At 46.0% G+C, this 20,504-nt stretch overlaps 1 protein-coding gene across 1 annotated transcript in view; it reads left to right on the top strand.

The window, feature by feature from the left end:
- LOC123605204 (complement C3-like) overlaps positions 1-20,504 on the top strand; it is a 59,193-nt gene that overhangs the window by 4,318 nt on the left and 34,371 nt on the right. The window contains exon 4 of the mRNA XM_045491754.1: positions 4,607-4,715. Within this exon, the coding sequence (XP_045347710.1) occupies positions 4,607-4,715 (109 nt within the window). The remainder of the gene's footprint in view (positions 1-4,606; positions 4,716-20,504) is intronic.

The raw sequence follows: 20,504 nt of genomic DNA, 5'->3' as shown, positions 1-20,504 counted from the left end.
GTCAAAGAGGTTGCTTCCAGTTTTCTCCTGTAGGATCTTGATGGTTTCCTGTCTCACACTTAGGTCTTTCATCCATTTTCAATTTATTTTTGTGTATGGTGTAAGAAAGTGGTCCAGGTTCGTTCTTCTGCATGTTGCTGTCCAGTTTTCCCAGCATCACTTGCTGAAAGGACTGCCTTTTTTCCATTGGATACTCTTTCCTGCTTTGTTGAAGATTAGTTGGCCATACATTTGTGGGTCCATTTTTGGGTTCTTTATTCTGTTCCATTGGTCTATGTGTCTGTTTTTGTGCCAATACCATACTGTCTTGATGATTACAGCTTTGTAATACAGACTAAAGTCTGGGATTGTGATGCCTCCAGCTTTGGTTTTCTTTTCAACATTACTTTGACTATCTGGGGTCTTTTGTGGTTTCATAAAAATCTTAGGATTGTTTGTTCTAGCTCTGTGAAGAATGCTGGTGCTGTTTTCATTGGGATTGCAGTGAATGTGTAGATCACTTTGGGTAGTATCGACGTTTTAACAATACTTACTCTTCCAATCCATGAGCATGGAATGTTTTTCCATTTCGTTGTGTCTTCTTCTGTTTCTTTCATAAACTTTCTATAGTTTTCAGTGTACAGATCTTTTACCTCCTTGGTTAGGTTTATTCCTAGGTATTTGGTGGTTCTTGGTGCAATTGTAAATGGGATTGATTACTTGATATAGTTTTCTGTTTCTTCATTATTTGTGTCTAGAAATGCAACCGACTTGTGTACAATGATTTTGTATCCTGCAACCTTGCTGAATTCATGGATCAGTTCCAGCAGTTTTTGGTGGAGTCTTTTTGGTTTCCAAGTAGAGTATCCTTTCATCTGTGAAGACTAAAAGTTTGACACTTCTCTCAATTTTGGTGCCTATTTTGTTTTGTTGTCTGATTGCTGAGGTTAGTACTTCCAGTGACACCAGTGGTAAAAGGGGACAACCCTGTCGTGTTCCTGATCTCAGTGGCAAAGCTCTCGGTTTTTCCCCATTGATGATGATATCAGTTGTGGCCTTTCATATATGGCTTTGATGATGTTAAGGCATGTCCCTTCTATCCTGACTTTCTTGAGGGTTTTTTAAAGAAAGGATGCTGTTTTTGTCAAATGCTTTTTTCTGCATCTATTGACAGGATCCTATGGTTTTTATCCATTCTTCTATTAATGGGATGTGTCATGTTGATTGGTTTGCAAATATTGAACCAGCCCTGCAGTCCAGGAATGAATCCCACTTGATCATGTTGAGGAATTCTTTTAATATACTGTTGAATTCGATTTGCTAATATCTTGTTGAGAATTTTTACATCCATTTTCATCAGGTATATTGGCCTGTAATTCTCCTTTTTAGTGGGGTCTTTGGTTTGTGATCAAGGTAATTCTGGCTTCAAAGAATGAGTGTGTGGGGCACCTGGGTGGCTCAATTGGTTAAGCGTCCAACTTCAACTCAGGTCACGATCTCACGGTCTGTGAGTTCGAGCCCCGCGTCAGGCTCTGGGCTGATGGCTCAAAGCCTGGAGCCTGCTTCGGATTCTGTGTCTCCCTTTCTCTCTGACCTTCCCCCATTCATGCTCTGTCTCTCTCTGTGTCAAAAATAAATAAACGTTAAAAAAATTTTTAAAAAAAAAGAATGAGCGTGGAAGCTTTCCTTCCATTTCTATCTTTTTGGAGCAGCTTGTGAATGATAGGTATTAACTCTGCTTTAAATGTCTGGTAGAATTCTCCTGGGAAGTCATCTGGCCCAGGACTCTTATTTGTTGGGAGATTTTTGATAACTGATTCAATTTCTTCACTGGTTATGGGTCCGTTCAAATTTTCTATTTCTTCCCTTTGGAGTTTTGGTAGTGCATGGGTGTCTAGAATTTGTCCATTTCTTACAGGTTGTCCAGTTTGTTGGCATATAATTTTTCATTGTATTCTCAAATAAATTTTGTATTTCAGCGGTGTTTGCTGTGATCTCTCCTCTTTTCTTTGTGATTTTATCTGTTCCCAACCAGATTTTCTCTTTGAGAAATCTGGCTAGGAGGTTATCAATTTTGTTTATTCTTTCAAAATACCAGCTCTTAGATTCATTTATCTGTTCTGTTTTTTGGATTCTATATTGTTTATTTCTGCTCTAATCTTTATTAATTCTCTTCTTCTGGCTTTGGGCTTGTTTTTTTTTTTTTTTTTTTTTTTTTTTTTTTTTTTTTTTTTTCTTTTTGCTGCTGTCTTTCTAGTTCCTTTGGTTGTGAGGGTAGATTCTGTATTTGGAATCTTTCTTGCTTCTTGAGAAAGGCCTGAAATCCAATGTATTGTCCTCTTGGAACTACCTTTGCTGCACCTCAAAGGGTTTTGACTTTCATGTTTTCATTTTCATTCCCTTCCATACGCTTTTAAATTCCTCCTTTAATTTCCTGAATTACCCATTCATTCTTTAGTAGGGTTTTATTTAACCTCCATGTATTTGGGGGCTTTCCGAATTTTTCTTGTGGTTGATTTCAAGTTTCATAGCGTTGTGATCTGAAAATATGCTTGGTATGATTTCAATCTCTTTATACTTGTTGAGGGCTGATTTGTGTCCCAGTAAGTGATCTCTTCTGGAGAAAGTTCCATGTGCCCTCAAGAAGAATGTGTATTCTGCTACCTTTGGATGAAAAGTTCTGAATACATCTGTTAAGTCCATCTGTCATTCTGAGCCATTGTTTCCTTATTGATTTTCTGATTATATGATCTGTCCATTATGGTAAATGGAGTATTAAAGTACACATTAATACTGTGATTAATACAATCACAGTATTATTGTGTACACATTCATTTATGTTTGTGATTGATTTATATATTTGGGTGCTACACACTGGGTGCTTAAACATTTATAATTATTAACTCTTCTTGATGGATACGCCTCTCAATTATGATATAATGCCCTTCTTCATCTCTTGTTATAGACTTTGTTTTAAAATCTAGTTTGTGTGATATAAGTATGGCTACTCCAACTTTCTTTTGATGTCCAATAGCATTATAGATGGTTCTCCGTCCCTTCACTCTCAATCTGCAGGTGTCCTCAGGTCTAAAAGGAGTCTCTTACAGTCAACATATAGATGGATCTTATTTTTTTTTTATCCATTCTGATACCCTGTGTCTTTTGATTGGGACATTTAGTCCATTTACATCGAGAGTGATTATTGAAAGGTATGGATTTACTGCCATTGTGTTATCTGCAGGTTTTGTGCTTATGGTGATGTCTCTGGTCCCTTGTAGTCATTGCTGCTTTCCACTCACAGAGTCCCCCTTACGCTCTCCTGCAGGGCTGGTTTAGTGGTCACAAACTCCTTCAGTTTTTGTTTGTCTGGGAAAGCCTTTATCTCTCTTTCTATTCTGAATGGCAGCCTTCCTGGATGAAGGATTCTTGGCTGCCTAGTTTTGCTATTCAGCATATTGAATGTTTCCTGCCACTCGCTTCTGGCCTGCCAAGTTTCAGTGGACAGGTCTGCTACTACCCTTATGTGTCTACCCTTGTAGGTTAAGGCCCGTTTTTCCCTAGCTGCTTTCATAATTCTCTCTTTATCTTTGTATTTTGCAGTTTCACTATGATTATGTCATTTTTTGTTGATTTTGAAGGGAGTTCTCTGTGCCTCTAGCACTTGGATGCCTGTTTCCTTCCCTAGATGAGGGAAGTTCTCAGCTATAATTTGTTCACATAAACCTTCTGCCCCTTTCCTTCTCTCTTCTTCTTCCAGAACTCCTATGATACGGTTATTATTTCATTTCACAGAATCACTTAGGTCTCTAAATCTCCCCTCATGGTCTAGTAATTTCCTTGCCCTCCTTTTTTTCAGCTTCATCATTTTCCATAATTTTGTCTTCTATTTCGCTTATTCTCTCTTCAACTTCTTCCATCCTTGCTGTCACTGCAGCTGGGTTATTTTGTTTCTCATTTACAACATTTCTTAATCCACCTTGATTATTTCATAGTCTTTGATCTCTTCAGCAATGGATTCTTTGCTGTCTTCTATACTTTTTTCAAGCCCAGCTATCAGTCTTATGACGGTTTTTCTAAATTATTGTTCAGATATAGTGTTTAGATCTGTTTTGAGAAGTTCTCTGGCTGTCATTTCATCCTGGAATTTCTTTTGAGGAGAATTCTTCCATTTCATCATTTTGGCTAGGTTTCTGATTTTTACACATTTTAATAGCTTGTTATGTGTCCTGCACCTGTGAGTCCTACTATATTAAGAATAGGTCATACACTGCCCAGGTCCTGGGACTTCCAGAAGTGTTTGTGGAGTGTGATCATGCACTCTGTTGCATATTTGGCTGTTCTGTCCCACTGCTCATAGTGGTGATGGTTTGGACCTTCCACCAGGTGTGTTTTCATTTGTTCATTGAAGGAACCCTGGAAAAAGGAAAGGTGAGAGGAGCCTGATTCCCAACAAAGAGAAAATGAAAGGGGCATTAAAAAAAGGTCAGGAAGAAAATCAAATAAACTATAAAGTTTATTAACTATAAAGTTAATCCAGAGATGTGTAGAGATAAGTATCTCTGGGGACAGTGGAGAAATGGGTCTGTTCTCAACCCAGATTTGTCTCCTCCTCACCCGTGCCTCCCAGGTGACTTGGATGAGGATATAATCCCGGAAGAGGAAATCATTTCCCGAAGCCAGTTCCCTGAGAGCTGGCTGTGGCGCATAGAGGAACTCAGTGAACCTGAGAAAGATGGGTAAGGCTGAGACACCCCCCCACATTAACCCCCCCACCCCCAGGCCACCTGCTATAGCGGCCCCATCTGGACCACTTCGTTTGCATGCACCCATGCCTCTCTTTTCTGGAATCACTGGGCAACCCCACAACCCAGCCTAGAAAAAAAATCAAGAGTCAGGCTCCCTCCGTGTGCCCAGCCCCCACTCCTCCCTCCAACCTGCCCCTTGAGGCCCCTCCACACCAGCTCTCCCCCCAGGCCCCTGACACCTGCCTCTTTTTAATACCCCCACTTCTCCTCCATCCAGGATTTCCACAAAGACCATGAATATATTTTTGAAAGACTCCATCACCACCTGGGAGATTCTGGCGGTGAGCTTGTCGAACAAGAAAGGTGAGAGAAGGTGGTGGCCCCATGCTCACGAGTCAGGGATCCCAGGGCCATTGGGCATTTTCTCATCCCATCCAGAGAGATCCCCTGTTTCTTGGTGGCTGACACACTGCTCCCAGGTGACAAGTGGGGGTGTCAGATCCTGCTCTGTGGGTGACGAGTCAGCGCTTTTTGTAAATAGATTTTCTTTCGAGAGCAGTTTTAGGTTGACAGCAAAATTGAGGGGAAGGTACAGAGAGTTCCCACATACATCCAGTCTACCCACCCCCGATGCACACAGTCTGCCCCGTGCAGACATGCACTATCAGCATCCCTCACCAGCATGGTGTATTCGTGACACTGACACGCCTATCGTCACCCCAAGTTCATCATTGACATGAGTGTTCACTCTCAGTGTTGTACGATCTACAGGTTTGGACACAGATATAAGGACATATGTCTACCATTGTACTATCATACAGAATAATTTGCAACAACAAACACCCTTAAGGGGTGGTGTTGACAGGGTGATGGGTAAATCCATTAAGAAAATATGAAGGAGGTAGCAGGATGAAATGTATTATTGGAACATCGGTGGTCGGATTGTGAAACCTGGCAAAAAAAAGAAAAAAGAAAAGAAGAAAGGTAACCAGGAGGCTGGGGACCTGACACAGGGAGCTGGGAGGCCCTGGCCTAATAGGGGTGGTCTCGGGCAGGCCTGGGAGCATGGTGAGGAGAGGGAGGCGATAACTTTAAGCCCAGATGAGTAATATGTTCTTGAGATCATTTTGAAAACAAAATGTGAATGCAAAAAAATATATATATAATAATCCATGATGAACAAAATGTCTCCATTGTAAATAGAAGCCAGCACTGAGCTGAGCCATCACAGAGTTTGAGGCAAGAGTGAAAATGAGTGCGCCCCACCGCCCCCCCCCATGCCTGATTTAGGTACATTTTAAAGGTTAATTTTTTCGCCGAGCATTAAAGTAGGTGAAAAAATATTGAAACATTAAAAGGGAGGTATGTTAGGGGGCTGGGGTTGCTCTGTCTGTTAAGCGTCTGAACTAGGCTCCAATCACGATCTCACGGTTCATGAGTTTGAGCCTCATGTTGGACGCTGTGTTTTACCAGGTACAATTTTTTTAAAGTTTATTTATTTATTTTGAGAGAGAGAAAGAGAGAGATACAGCATGAATAGGGAAGGGGCAGAGAGACGGGGAGAGAGAGAGAATCCCAAGTAGGCTCTGAGCTACCGGCCAATGCAGGGCTCGAACTCACGAGACCCCGAGATCATGACCTGAGCCGAAACTAAGAGTCAGATGCTTATTGACTGAGCCACCCAGACGCCCTTTACCTGGTACCATTTTTAACTCCCAACACATTATCTCATTCAGTGCTCACAAGAACCCTCTGAGGTTGGTACATTTATTCTCCGACAAATGAGGATACTGAAGCTAGGGAAGGCAGGTCACTTGCCCAAGATCACCAGGGGATGAACCTTTCAGGAACGCCATCTTAGAGGTTCAGAATTTATATTTTAGGATGGTTACCAGTGGAACTTGGAAATTTTAGACTCCTGAGATACCATGAATGCAAAGAGTCAGCCGAGTTACAAGCAGGGAGCTTCTCAAGCTTAAATGCCTGGATTCAAATCCCAGGTCGTCCACTAGGCAGCTGTGTGGCCTGAGTCAAGTTACTCACCCTCTCTGTGTGCATCCATAAAACAGGTATAATGCAAATAGTAGCCACTCAAAGTGTTGTGCGGAGAGTTTTTTGAGTTAATACGTGTGGAGCCCTTAAAATGGTGCCTGGCACATTACAGATGTTCGATGAGTGTGAGTCATTATTGAAGCCAAACATATTTTATTTTTGTAAATTTTTTTTTTGAGAGAGAGAGATCTCGAGCAGGTGAGGGGCAGAGAGAGGGAAACACAGAACTTGAAGCAGGCTCCAGGCTCTGAGCTGTCAGCACAGAGCCAGATGTGGGGCTCGAACTCACAAAACATAAGATCAGACATGAGCTGAAGTTGGATGCTTAACCGACTGAACCACCCAGGTGCCCTGGTTGATTTTTTTTTTTAATTAATGGGTTTTCTTAAAAAAAATTTTAATGTTTATTTATTTTTGAGGGAGACAGAGACAGAGCATGAGCGGGGAGAGGCAGGGAGAGGGAGACACAGAATCTGAAGCAGGCTCCAGGCTCCAAGCTGTCAGCACAGAGCTTGACGCGGGACTCAAACTCATGAACTGTGAGATCATGACCTGAGCCAAAGTTGGACGCCCAACCGACTGAGCCACCCAGCGGCCCCTAATTAATGGGTTTTCTTAAACAATTTAGGTTTACAGAAACAACTGAGAATTACCACTCACTCCTCAATTCCCCCCAATTCCCATCTCTAACCCTTTTTTGCATTAGGTGGTACCTTTGCCAAAATCTCTGGGACAACACTGATACATTATCATCAACTTCAGTCAAAAGCTAGGGTTCCCTTTCAGTGATGTACCTTCCATGGGTTTGGACCAACATGCGGTGACATGTAGCTGTCCTTCCAGGGTCACGGAGGGTAGGCGTTTCTCTGCCTCAAACATAACACGGATGGTGTGTCAGAGGTCACTCTGTGTGTGGTTCTCTCTCGCTCCTTCCAGCTTGTTCAAGGGAAAAGCTAAGTCTGGTGCAAGGATGTCCTCCTCTCCTCTGTAGGTCTTGACTGAGTTGGATTAGCAAGGAGAGAGCAGGTCTGCTTTCTGCAGGCACAACGTGAGCTGGCCAGTATTTAACAAAACAAAACTGTTTTGTTTCCCTGGAGGTAGTCTCCTGTTTGTGGTGCAAAAGCTGATTTTTCACCCACCAGAGTAAATTAAATCTGGCTTTAAGAATGTGAAAATAGGGGCGCCTGGGTGGCGCAGTCGGTTAAGCGTCCGACTTCAGCCAGGTCACGATCTCGCGGTCCGTGAGTTCGAGCCCCATGTCGGGCTCTGTGCTGACAGCTCGGACCCTGGATTCACTTCAGATTCTGTGTCTCCCTCTCTCTCTGCCCCTCCCCCATTCATGCTCTGTTTCTCTCTGTCTCAAAAATAAATAAACATTAAATATATATATAGGATGTGAAAACAGGGAGCGGAGGGCGTCTGGGTGGCTCAGTTGGTTAAGTGTCTGACTTTGGCTGAGGTCATGATCTCATGGTCCATGGATTCGAGCCCTGCGTCGGGCTCTGTGCTGACAGCTTAGACCCTGGAGCCTGCTTCAGATTCTGTGTCTCCCTCTCTCTGCCCCTCCCCCATTCCAGCTCCGCCTCTCAAAAATAAATAAACATTTGGGGCGCCTGGGTGGCGCAGTCGGTTAAGCGTCCGACTTCAGCCAGGTCACGATCTCGCGGTCCGTGAGTTCGAGCCCCGCGTCGGGCTCTGGGCTGATGGCTCAGAGCCTGGAGCCTGTTTCCGATTCTGTGTCTCCCTCTCTCTCTGCCCCTCCCCCGTTCATGCTCTGTCTCTCTCTGTCCCCAAAATAAATAAACGTTGAAAAAAAAAGGAAAAAAAATAAATAAATAAACATTAAAAAAATGTAAAAATGAATAGTAGATAAGAAATGATAACTACCTCCCGTGACTATAACAGACCCCCCGAGAATGATGAATAATGACTGTAGGTTAGCAAATAAGGATTTTGTTCAAGTCTCTATTTTTTTCAACACTGAAGAATACAGACACACAAAAATTATTAAATTATAATATATTTCTTTTTCAACTGCATTTTAAAAATATTTACTTATTTTTGAGAGACTGAGAGAGAGTGGTGGGGAGGGGGCAGAGAGAGAGGGAGAAAGAGAATCCAAAGCAGTCTCCATACCATCAGCTCAGAGCCTGAGGCCAGGCTCCAACTCAGGAACCTGGAGATCATGACCTGAGCTGAAATCAGGAGTCAGACGCTTAACCACCTGAGCCAACCAGGTGCTCCAAATTTTAATACACTTCTTGGTGCAACACTATTTTTATTTATTTTTTTAGTGTAGCATTTTTTTTAACGTTTATTTATGTTTGAGACAGAGAGAGACAGAGCATGAACGGGGGAGGGGCAGAGAGAGAGGGAGACGCAGAATCTGAAATGGGCTCCAGGCTCTGAGCTGTCAGCACAGAGCCCGACGCGGGGCTCGAACTCACGGACCGCGAGATCGTGACCTGAGCTGAAGTCGGACGCTTAACCGACTGAGCCACCCAGGTGCCCCAAATTTTAATACACCTTTGGTGCAACATTATTTTTATTTATTTTTTTAGTGTAACATTTCAATATGATAAAGCTTTTGCACATTTTGCTTATATCAACCCAGTGCTTGAATATAGCCTAGTAGCTGTTGAATCACAAATTAACCATCGCTTTTGCAGTCATTTTCACTCCTGTAGATCAGCACTGTCCACCAGAAATATGATGCATGTCATTTTAAATCTTCTGGTAGCCCCATAAAAAAAGAGGAGGTGACATCAATTTTATTGTACATTTTTTTAACCAGATGTCTCCAAAACATTATTCTTTCAACATGTGGTAAATATGTTAAAAAATATGTTGAAAAATATGTTGAAAAAAGCATCATCAGACTCATAATAATGTTATAACCATCTGTTCATATTTGAGAATAACCTATTAATACCTCAAAATTATGAAAGATACATTTACTTGATCATACTAAGCCTTTGATGTACCATATATTTATACTTGCAGAACGTTTCAATGAGGGTGCTACCATTTTTCTTTTTTAAGATTTTAATTTTATTTGTAAGTCATCTCCACACCCCACGTGAGCTTGAACTCATGGCCCCAGATCAAGAATCACACCACCACTGACTGAGCCAGTCAGTGGAAAGGCGCCCCTAGCCTTTCACTGGAAATACTTTGATCTGTATTGTAGGATTTGCAAAATGTACAGCTGAAAAGGTAGGTTGGCATATGCAAATTGTTCCAAACATGTGTTAAAAAGTTTTCTGAGCTAGCCACATTCCAGGTGCCCAGGGACCAGAGAGAGCTCAGGCTACCATTTTGGAGAGCCCAGGTATGGACCCTTCGGGTGTGCTCGAGCCCTTCCCCCTGCACACCTACCTGTGAGTAAAACTACAAGAAGAAAATGGAAACCGTACATGACAGTGACTCTCAGCTGCCACCACTATCGGTAATGTGTCACCTGTACAATTGTTTAGCCCCTGGCCTTGCACAAACACAGGCTGAGCTTGACACAGCTCCCACAGTCAGGGGTAAGCACTGAGAGCCTGTCCACCTCCTTCCCTTGACACTCCACTCCTGGGCAGGGATCTGCGTGGCTGACCCCTATGAGGTCACGGTGATGCAAGACTTCTTCATCGACCTGCGGCTACCCTACTCTGTCGTGCGCAATGAGCAAGTGGAGATCCAGGCCGTTCTCTACAATTACCAGGATGTTGGGGAGCTCAGGGTGGGTTCCCGCGGGGGCAGAGGTATGGTGGAGAGCTTGGAAGATGGCAGGTGTGGGGGGGAACCATGGCACATGCCCCTTGACTGATACTCTTTCCCTGGCAGGCGAGGGTGACCCTGATCTACAACCCAGCCTTCTGCAGCCTGGCCACCGCCAAGAAACCCTATCAGCAGATTCTGGAAATCCCAGCCAAGTCCTCAATAGCCGTGCCTTTTCTCCTCGTGCCTCTGAAGGTCGGTCTACATGAGGTGGAGGTCAAGGCTGCTGTCGACAATCGTTTACTCATGGATGGTGTCAAGAAACTCTTGAAGGTCGTGGTGAGTCCTTGGGGCACCTGCAGTCCCTTGTCCTTTGGGAGAGGCTCCTGTCTCCCCATGCTGTCAACCCAGGTTGGAGACACTGACTCTGAGACACCAAGAGTGTCCAGTGTCCAGCTTAGGATGCTTGGGAGTCCTGCAAGATTGGAAGCAAGGCCAGGATTAGGGTGAGTAAGTGAGGAACAGTTACATTTCTACACTTTCTTAGTGATGAACATTCTCAAAAATAATACTAGATCAAGTCATAAATAAAAATAAAGCCTGCGGGTGACTGGGGTGCCTGGGTGGCTCAGTCAGTTAAGCATCTGACTTTAGGTGATGGTCTCACAGCTCATGAGTTTGAGCCCTGTGTTGGGCTCTGCACTGAGTGGGGAGCGCAGAGCCTGCTTTGGGTTCTGTGTCTCCCTCCCTCTGTGCCCCTCCCCTGCCCCCACTCACACTCTGTCTCTTTCTCTCTCAAAAATAAACATCAAAGGGGCGCCTGGGTGGCGCAGTCGGTTAAGCGTCCGACTTCAGCCAGGTCACGATCTCTCGGTCCGTGAGTTCGAGCCCCGCGTCGGGCTCTGGGCTGATGGCTCAGAGCCTGGAGCTTGTTTCCGATTCTGTGTCTCCCTCTCTCTCTGCCCCTCCCCCGTTCATGCTCTGTCTCTCTCTGTCCCAAAAATGAATAAACGTTGAAAAAAAAATTAAAAAAATATATTAAAAAAATAAATAAATAAATAAAAAATAAACATCAAAAAAAATTTTTTTAAATAAAAAATAAAAGGCTCCTATCATCTTTATTAATATTTTCAAGCAAAGGTGAGGTCATGAGGGCAACAATCTTTTAACGCAATATTGTAAGGAATCAAAATTAATGCTAAAAAACCTGTGATGAACAAAAGATCAAATTTTAAATAGAGACAGTGCCAAGTCAAACCATAACTGGAGCCTGAAGCTAATGGAAAAATGAAGGCTCCCATCCACGTGTCTGTTTTTAATAGTTGAAATTGTTTGGTGGTTAATTTTCCCCCAAAAAGTTAAAGTAATTGAAAAAATATTGAAACGTTGAAAAGCAAATGCTTTAAAACTCACAGTGTTATGTTACAGTGAGATGTCTTATTTATACTCAAACCAGAATTTACCATAATATTTCTTTCCTGACTTTACTAGAACCAAACTCGAATTTTTTAAAAAGGTTTTATTTATTTTTTATTTTTTTAACGATTATTCATCTTTGAGAGACAGAGAGAGACACAGAGCATGAGTGGGGAAGGGGCAGAGAGAGGGGAGACACAGAATCCAAAGCAGGCTCTAGGCTTTGAGCTGTCAGCACAGAACCTGATGCGGGGCTTGAACCCACGAACTGCAAGATCATGACCTGAACCAAAGTCGGATGCTCAACCGACTGAGCCACACAGGCACCCCTATTTTTTTCTGTTTTAAAAAAATATTTATATATTTTGAAAGAGACAACAGAGTGCAAGCAGGGAAGGGGCTAAGAGAGAAGGAGACAGAGAATCTGAAGCAGGCTCCAGGCTCTAAGCTCTGAGCTGTCATCACAGAGCCCGACATGAGGCTCACTCATGAACTGTGAGCTCATAACCTGAGCTGAAATCAGACGCTTAACTAAGGCACCCAGGCGACCCAAGATTTTATTTTTAAGTAATCCGGTGTGGCACTTGAACTTACAACCCCAAGATCAAGAGTCCCATGCTTTTCCACCAAGCCGCACAGGCACCCCCAGGAGCACAATCTTAATTATCCCTTTAACAGGGGTCCCAGTGTGGCACCAATGGGAAGAAACCCAAGAGGGCGCTGGAGCCTGCACAAGGCTCCCCAGAGCCAGTGTGTCCACAACTCCCAATTCTGCACCCTCTGATGCTGGTAGCTTGAAATCTACCGTGGCAGGGATGTTCGCAGGATGGAAACTGCCAGTGCCACAAATCAGGATCTTTTCTTCCTGGAGAGATGGCTATCAAATGTTTACCAGCATGCCATGGAGGAGACTGGGTCTCCAAAGGAAAATGTGTGCATTAGTACCAGCTTCAAGGAGAATGTGTGATGGAAGGGCACAAACAGCAGCAGTCCAGCATGGAAGGAGAGCTTCACTTGGGACATTGATAATAAGATAGCCCCTAGTTTAACTGAGCGCTTACTAAGTGCCAGGCATTGTACTCAGCACTTTATGCACATTCTTTTATTTTAAGGACGTTTGAGAGGCAGTGGGGGTAAACTGACTCCCAGTCACAGAACTAGGATGGGTGATGCCATCGTGCCTATGCCCTGCTGATCAGCTGTGTCTGTTCTTTTATTCACCTGACTTCCCCCTCCCCCATCCCATCCCAACACTGTTCAGCCTGAAGGGATCAGAGTCGACAAAACTGTGGCCGTTCACACACTGGATCCAGAAAACCGGGGCAGAAGTGAGTCAGCCACAGCAGAAGGGTTGAAAGCTGGAGGGTCGGGGGTAGGGGGAGAGGCAGGGCCTTGTGGGAGAGGGTGACGCCACGGGTCCCTCCCATTCCACTGGCAGACGGAGTGCAGCGAGCAGAGATCCACGCCACAAACCTCCGTGACCAGGTACCAGACACAGATTCAGAGACCAGGATCCTCCTGCAAGGTGAGCTGCCACTGACCCTCGCCCAGGAAGGCACAGCTCTGGAGAAGGGGACCTAATTTCTCCGAATTCTGGGTGTATATACTACCGTGCGTCCCCTGCCTCCACTACAGCTAGAACAGCAGGCCACCTCCCTGATCTGTTTTATAGAGGGTTCCAGGCAGTATTTAGTTCAGCAAATAGCCTTTGCTGACAGAGAAGCTTAAATGAGCAACAGTATAGTTCAAGAGCAGGAAATTCTGGAACTAATTGCCTGAGTTGGACGACTGGAGCCAGAAGGGAAAAGAAGTTCCTGGAAAACCACCTTGTAACCTGTAAGCTGTAAGGTTTTGGGGAGAGACCCTTGGTTTTCTCATCTGTGATGGGGTGAATAATAGTACCTATATCAAAGGCTTGTTGAGAGGATTAAATGAGATACTGTATGATGTTTCTCTAGAACAGCGCCTGGCAACAGCATGAAGCATGATCTAAGTATTGGTGACGATTGTTCTGGAATTAATTTGCCACTTGTGACAAGAGGCTCAGGGAGCAGATTTCTGTGAAGCATAAGACCCCCTTCCCTACAAATGTTGACACCCTCCCCACTCCCCTACCCCGCCTCGTACCTCCTACCATCACGTCCCCTCAGCCCCCAACTACCCATGACCTCTTTGGCACTGGCTGCCTGGAGCCTGGGATCGCTGGGGACAGCCCTGCCCCTTCTCACGCCACCCCATGGTGGGTGAGTTGCTTGAGCCCTGTCCTCCTGCTGGGTTGCAGGGACCCCGGTGGCTCAGTTGACTGAGGATGCCATTGACTCGGAGCGACTGAAAAACCTCATCGTGACCCCCTCGGGCTCCGGGGAGCAGAACATGAAAAGCATGTCGCGCACGGTCATTGCCGTCCATTACCTGGACCAAACGGACCAGTGGGACAAGTTGGGACCCACAAAGCGAAAGGAAGCCTTGCAGCTCATCAAAAAGGGTGGGTCTGCCTGGGAGACCCTCTCTGCTCCAGCTACCTCCAGAGCAGGGTCCTCCCTGAGACCCAGGCCCCTTTCCAGGCCACGCCCTTCCTCTAAGCTCCTCCCCTTTCAGGATCCCTTCTTTTCAAAGACCTCCCTTGACCTTTGCCCTCTCTGAGACCCTGAGCCCCTCTGAGCCCTCTAGAACTCCCTCTCTCACTGAGGCCCCCTTGCCCTGAACCCCCTTGAGGTCTTTCGCCTCTCTGAACCCCTCTCCTCTGAGAACTCCTTCCCTTTTTAGAAGCCCCTTCCGCTCTTCTAGCAGACTTCCCTGCTCAGCCCTGAGCCCCCTCATTCCTCCCTGAACCCCTGTCTCCCCCCTCAGAGAATCCTTGTCCCCTGAGCCCCTCCACTGAGCCCCTGCTCCTCTGGAGACACTTCTGGCTTCCCTGCAGGGTACTCCCAGCAGCTGGCCTTCAGACAAGACAACTCGGCTTTTGCGGCCTTCCAGAATCGGAAAGCCAGCACCTGGTGAGTGGTCTGGCACCCCACTGAGCAAAGCAGCCTTGGGTGGTCCGCCAGGTCTCGCCCGAAGGGCCCTATGCTATGGACCCTCAGCCCACACAGATGAACCGCCCACCTTGAGCTGCCACGTGGCCTGTGGACATCAAGCGCCCCCTGTGGCTAGGCTGGCGCCTGACTTGGGTGGGGAAGCTGGGCCAGCCTGTAGGCCCCGCCCCTCTCTGCTCATTGGTTTCCTGGAATGGCAGTCTCTGGATCCCGGAGGCGATTGGGTGACGCTTTGTGCCGCCCACAGGCTGACAGCCTACGTGGTCAAGGTCTTCTCTCTGGCAGCCAATCTCATTGTCATTCAGGCCGATGTCATCTGTGGAGCTGTCAGATGGCTGATCCTGCAGAGGCAGAAACCCGACGGGGTCTTCCAGGAAGATTCGCCCGTAATTGACCAAGAAATGACTGTAAGAGGCAAGGGTTTAGGGCAGGCTGGGGGGAAGGGTGGCTGTAGTCACAGGATAGACAGGAGAAAGGCTAGCCCTTTGGCTGAGAGTGTCACTATTCCATGTGAAAGACTAGAGGCCTTCAGAATCTAGTGCAAAACAGAAGTCCCTCCCCCTTCATTCAGAAAATATAGAACAACTCACAGCTGTGGTTCTCTAAATGTGGTCTCCAGGGCAGCAGTATCAGCATCACCTTCAAATTAGTTAGAAATGTATTTTCTCAAAGCTGGACTCGAGATTCAGAAATCAGACACTTCAGGAGGAGGGCCTAGGAATCAGTTGCTACAAGCCCCCCACCCCCCACCATATGATGCTGATGCATGCATAAGGTGGGGAATCACTGCCTTAGCCTGACTTTTCAGACTTCCAATCTCACACCATCCCCCTACCCCCATCCACATGCCATCTGTACTGAAAGGAGCCTTGCTCTATCCAGCCACAGGGCCTTTCACATGCTATTCTCCCTGTCTGGCATGCCAACCCTGGTCATCCTGCAGGGAAATCTTTCCTGATCTCCCCAACTGAGTCACACTCCCACTTTCCAACCTCACTGCCACATCCACTTCTCCTCCTGCACCGCACTCACCTATTTGTAACGATATGTCTACTGGTGAGCTAATTGGTTCATGTCTGTCTCCCCTACTAGATGGGGAGCACTGTGGGGGTGGGACTGGTGTTGGGTTCTTACCCACCATCTTTTCCACAGCATGAGCAACAATTGCTGAATGAGTGAATATTGAAGAGTGTGGCCCACCTAGGGAGACACTGAGGAGAGACTCACCTGTGCCTTGACCTGCTGACCCTACAAGAGGTTTGGTCAGCATGTGGGGACATAGTGGTGATACTATCCTTATTTCCCGCTTCCCATTCTAGGGTGGCTACCAGGAGAATAAGGAGAAGGATGTGTCCCTCACAGCCTTTGTTCTCATTGCATTGGAAGCGGCTAAAGATATTTGCAATGATCGGTTCAACGTAAGTGTCCACCCACCCTCTCCTTCTCGCCTCCCTACCCACGGCACATCACTTTGGTGGGTGAGGTGTTACATTAGGTGATTCCCAGTCCTCCCAGTGTAATAGCAGCCACCACAGCAGCCATAATGCCCATAAAACCATAATAATTCCCAGCATTTTTTGAGCAGTTAACTAAGATGCTCATCTAAGTGCTGCACATGCTAAGTCCGACAATCCTTCTAAGAGTCCGAGACGTAGGCTACTCTTCTTATCCCCAGGTTACAGAGGAGAAAACTAAGACAGAAAGAGATCAAAGAATGGGTCCTTTCTGCCTGCTTTACCCTGTCCAGAGAGTGTCAGCCAATTTCAACAAAAGCCCCCCCAGCCTGCTTTCCCCATCACTGCTACATGATCAGTGCAGCATACCTTGCTGCGTCCCTGAAGAAAAGGCACAACTCAGACCCAAGAACACATCAAGGCTACTCTCTTAGTTCAGGAGATCTTTTAGGAAATTTTCCAAGGGGCCCATGACCCAAAAAGGAAATGATTACAAATATTGGCTCACGGCTGTCTCTTTTTCCTCTGGTTTTGGTTCTGAAGCAGAGAAGCTTAGAAAGGTGGACTCCCCAGAGTCTCTGCAATTACTCCCTCTGCTTTGTCCTGGGGTTTGAGAGTGGTTTGTTTGACCTTAACTTGCCAAGGTGGAGAGCCCAGGATTTTACCTCAGGCAGCTGCCCCTCCCTTCATCGGACTCAAGATAGAGGGGACAGGGCTGTTGACTTTAGGGCCTCAGAGGGACCCAGGCCGTTCTGGGCCCAATAATTCCTCTCTCCCTGCCACCCAGCCTGCCCAGCAGAACTTGGCTGCCTTCCTTGGGGAAATAGCCAGACCAAACCTAGAGCTTTCAGATACCCATAGGGGAAATTCTGATTGGCCCACCCGGGGTCAGGTGGTCATACCTGGTCCAATCAGCTGAGGCCAGGAAGTAGGTCTTACTGAGCAAATATGGCTGCTTCCACTGTGGCCGAGTGAATGAAAGACCGAAGTTTCTGCAAAAGTCAAGAGTAGATGGAGAACAGGCAGCTGGGCAGGGAAGCTGGGCAGCTGGGAAAGGATTAGTTTCTGCTGCAAGGCACCAACATTTTCTTCTACAAAATGGCAACACTGTAGCAGGATTCTTGCAGAGAGAGTCGTGACATAGAGGCTTATTTTCCAGGAAGCAACTTTATTCGTGCCAGCAGGCTCAGTTGGGTTTATACCCTAAGAACTGAGCCCCTAACTCCAGGTGGCATAGTGTTTTACATATCTTTTACTCCTTTGTCTCCCATATATGGTAACACACAAACATGCAGTCTGATCAAGGGATCATGTTACAGGGTCATGAGGGATGTCAAGTACTCTTACAGCCAGGTTGCCTGAGGTTTTGTTTTTGTTTTGCTTTTTTTCCTTAGGGAGGGGCCCTACCACAACAGTAAAACTGAGCATAGCATAGGCTACAGAAGCAGATTGCTGGGGTGCAGATCAGGAGTGTGCTGGAACTAGGGTGCCTGGGTGGCTTGGTCGGTTGAGCCTCTGATGTCAGCTCAGGTCATGATCTCCCTGTTAGGGAGTTCCAGCCTGGTATTGGGCTCTGCGCTGACATCTTGCAGCTTGGAGCCTGGAGCCTGCTTCTATTCTGTCTCTATCTGCTGCTGTCCTCTCTCTCTCTCTCAAATACCAATAAACATTAAAAAAAAAAAAGTGTGCTGGGATCAGTCCGTGAAAGCCAACCGTTAAACTTCCAGGACTTTCACAAGCTAGTTGTTAAACACAATCATTCTTTTCAAGCAAATTATGTAAACTGACTTTAGACTAAACACTAAGCATTAAAAGCAAAGGTAAGAAACACTCAAAACTCATCACTTCCTGGTTGTTTTATTACTCTCCCTCATTATCTATGACAAATCTATCCATCTCGAGGTTATGTACCTATAAGGTGGAAATGCTATCTTCTTCTGTGCTACTGCCCCCCTCCCCCCAACTCTGCATTCACTGACTCCACATGGTTTGAAATTGGCCACGGTAATATTTACACCAAGAAAGTTCACGAACGCTGCACATCATGTCTTCCTCCTTCCATCATCTCTCTGGGTCTCAATCTTGTCATTCGTGCAGTAGAGATGATGATGAAAATAATGCCAACCCCATAGGATCCTGAAGTTCAGCGATTGCCTGTGTGACTGCCATATAGTAAGTGTTAGCTGTGAAGCTGATGATTAGAGAAGAGGTTTCCCAGTGGGGTGCTGAAGCTGGGTCATGCTAGGTCATGAGTGTCTATCTGTGACACATATTCTCCCCTTTATGTTCAGGGCCATTACGTTGGTAGCTTGAAATTGCCCACAGTGGGAGATTTACACCACAGTAATTGGCAGGCGATAAAACAGACCCCTGGCCCCATACACACTCTGGAGAGCTGGTGCTTAACTGTTACCAAAACACTGCTGGGTATATAAACTGTCCCAGGCACATCAGAGTTACTCAGAAACAAGGCAGTTCATGCATACTAAAATGTCTGGAAACCTGCCCCCCCCCAAAAAAAAAAAAAAGAAAAAAAAACATCCTAAACAAATATGTACCAGGGACAGAAACCATCTTTGCACCCAGAAATTGACATTAGTGTGATCCTTACCAGCTCTTTGTGGCAGCAATATCCACCTTACCAGGGAAACCAATCCTGTTTCTTATAGAGCCTGGAGCGCAGCATGGATAAAGCAGGAGATTATCTTGAAGCCCACTACAGGAACCTACGGAGGCCGTATTCTGTGGCCATTGCAGGCTATGCCTTGGCCCAATTGGGAAGACTGGAGAAAGACCTCCTCAAAAAATTTCTGAGCACAGCCAAAGGTGAGTGGCAGCCTGGTGAAGAACAGAGGAATGCATGGCCATGGTTTGGTGGTGGTCATCTTGAGCTGGCATGTGTGGCTCTAAGCTATGCTACGATGGGCAGCTTCAGGTTGAGCTGGAGTGGATGGTGCTAAGCCCTGCTGGCTGAATGGCTCTGAGGTGTCAGAATCCTCACTGTAAGCTACACAAGAAGGTAGCATCATTCATTCAACAGCTATGTTTCGAGCACTTGCTATGACACAGGAACAAGGACGTGGGCTCTGACATCAGACAGACCCAAATTCAAATCCCCCTCTGCCACATTCTCACTGTGCGACTTTGTAAAAGTCACTGACCCTCCCTGGACCTCATCTGAAGAAGATACTTACATCATAGGTGGTTGACAAGATTGAAGGAGTAATGTAGGTAGAAGGTCTAGCATACAGTGAGAGCTCTATTCCGATGTGTTGTCGTCATTATCTCAAGGGTAATCAGGATTAGATAAGATAATGCCATAGGGAATTTAGCACAGTGCCCAGCACACAGTGAGCACTTAATCACTGGCTCAGGTAATATACTGCATCAGGTTTGCACTCACTGATGTAGCATATGTCAGTACATATACTGAGGTGGTTTAGCACAATGGAAGCTTGTTGTTGGTGGACAGCTCTCTTCCAGACAGTCATGTGGAGATCTGGGCCTCTATCTTTTCATGACTTTGCCACCATGGGGTGCTTGGGATCCACTGCATCTAAGCATAAGGGGAAACGGTCAGGTGGATCATTCAAGGGAGGTAGACCAGGCATGGAAGGGGCCCCTAACATTGCCAGTGTCCATTCCATCATCCAGAGTTCAGTCATGTGGCTGCACCTGCCTGCAAAGACATATGGGAGATGCATTGCAACTGTGTGCCCAGGAGGAGGGAGCAGTGTTTTTTTTTTTTTTTTTAATGTTCATTTATTTTGAAAGAGAGGGCATGAGCAGGGGAGAGGCAGAGACAGTGGGAGACAGAGAGTGCAAAGCTGGCTCTGTGCTGACAGCAGACATCCTGATGTGGGGCTTGAACTCCTGAACCGTGAGATCATGACCTGAACCAAAGTTGGAAGCTCCACCGACTGAGCCACCCAGGTGTCCCTGAGGAGGGAATGCTTTTTAATGATGATCTCTGCCACAAGTGCTTTCGTGGGCACTTGGGACATCGCAGTGAATACAGCACAGCCCCTGCCAACATGGTTCACACTCCAGTTGAGGAAACAAATGAGTAAATAGATTGCTATAGAGCATCACAGTGCTAGGACAGGACAGCACATGAT

The sequence above is a fragment of the Leopardus geoffroyi genome, chromosome A2, assembly GCF_018350155.1.
Source record: "Leopardus geoffroyi isolate Oge1 chromosome A2, O.geoffroyi_Oge1_pat1.0, whole genome shotgun sequence".
NCBI lineage: Eukaryota > Metazoa > Chordata > Mammalia > Carnivora > Felidae > Leopardus > Leopardus geoffroyi.
The sequence above is the reverse complement of the archived record's forward strand: the minus strand, read 5'-3'. Positions and strand labels throughout refer to the sequence as shown.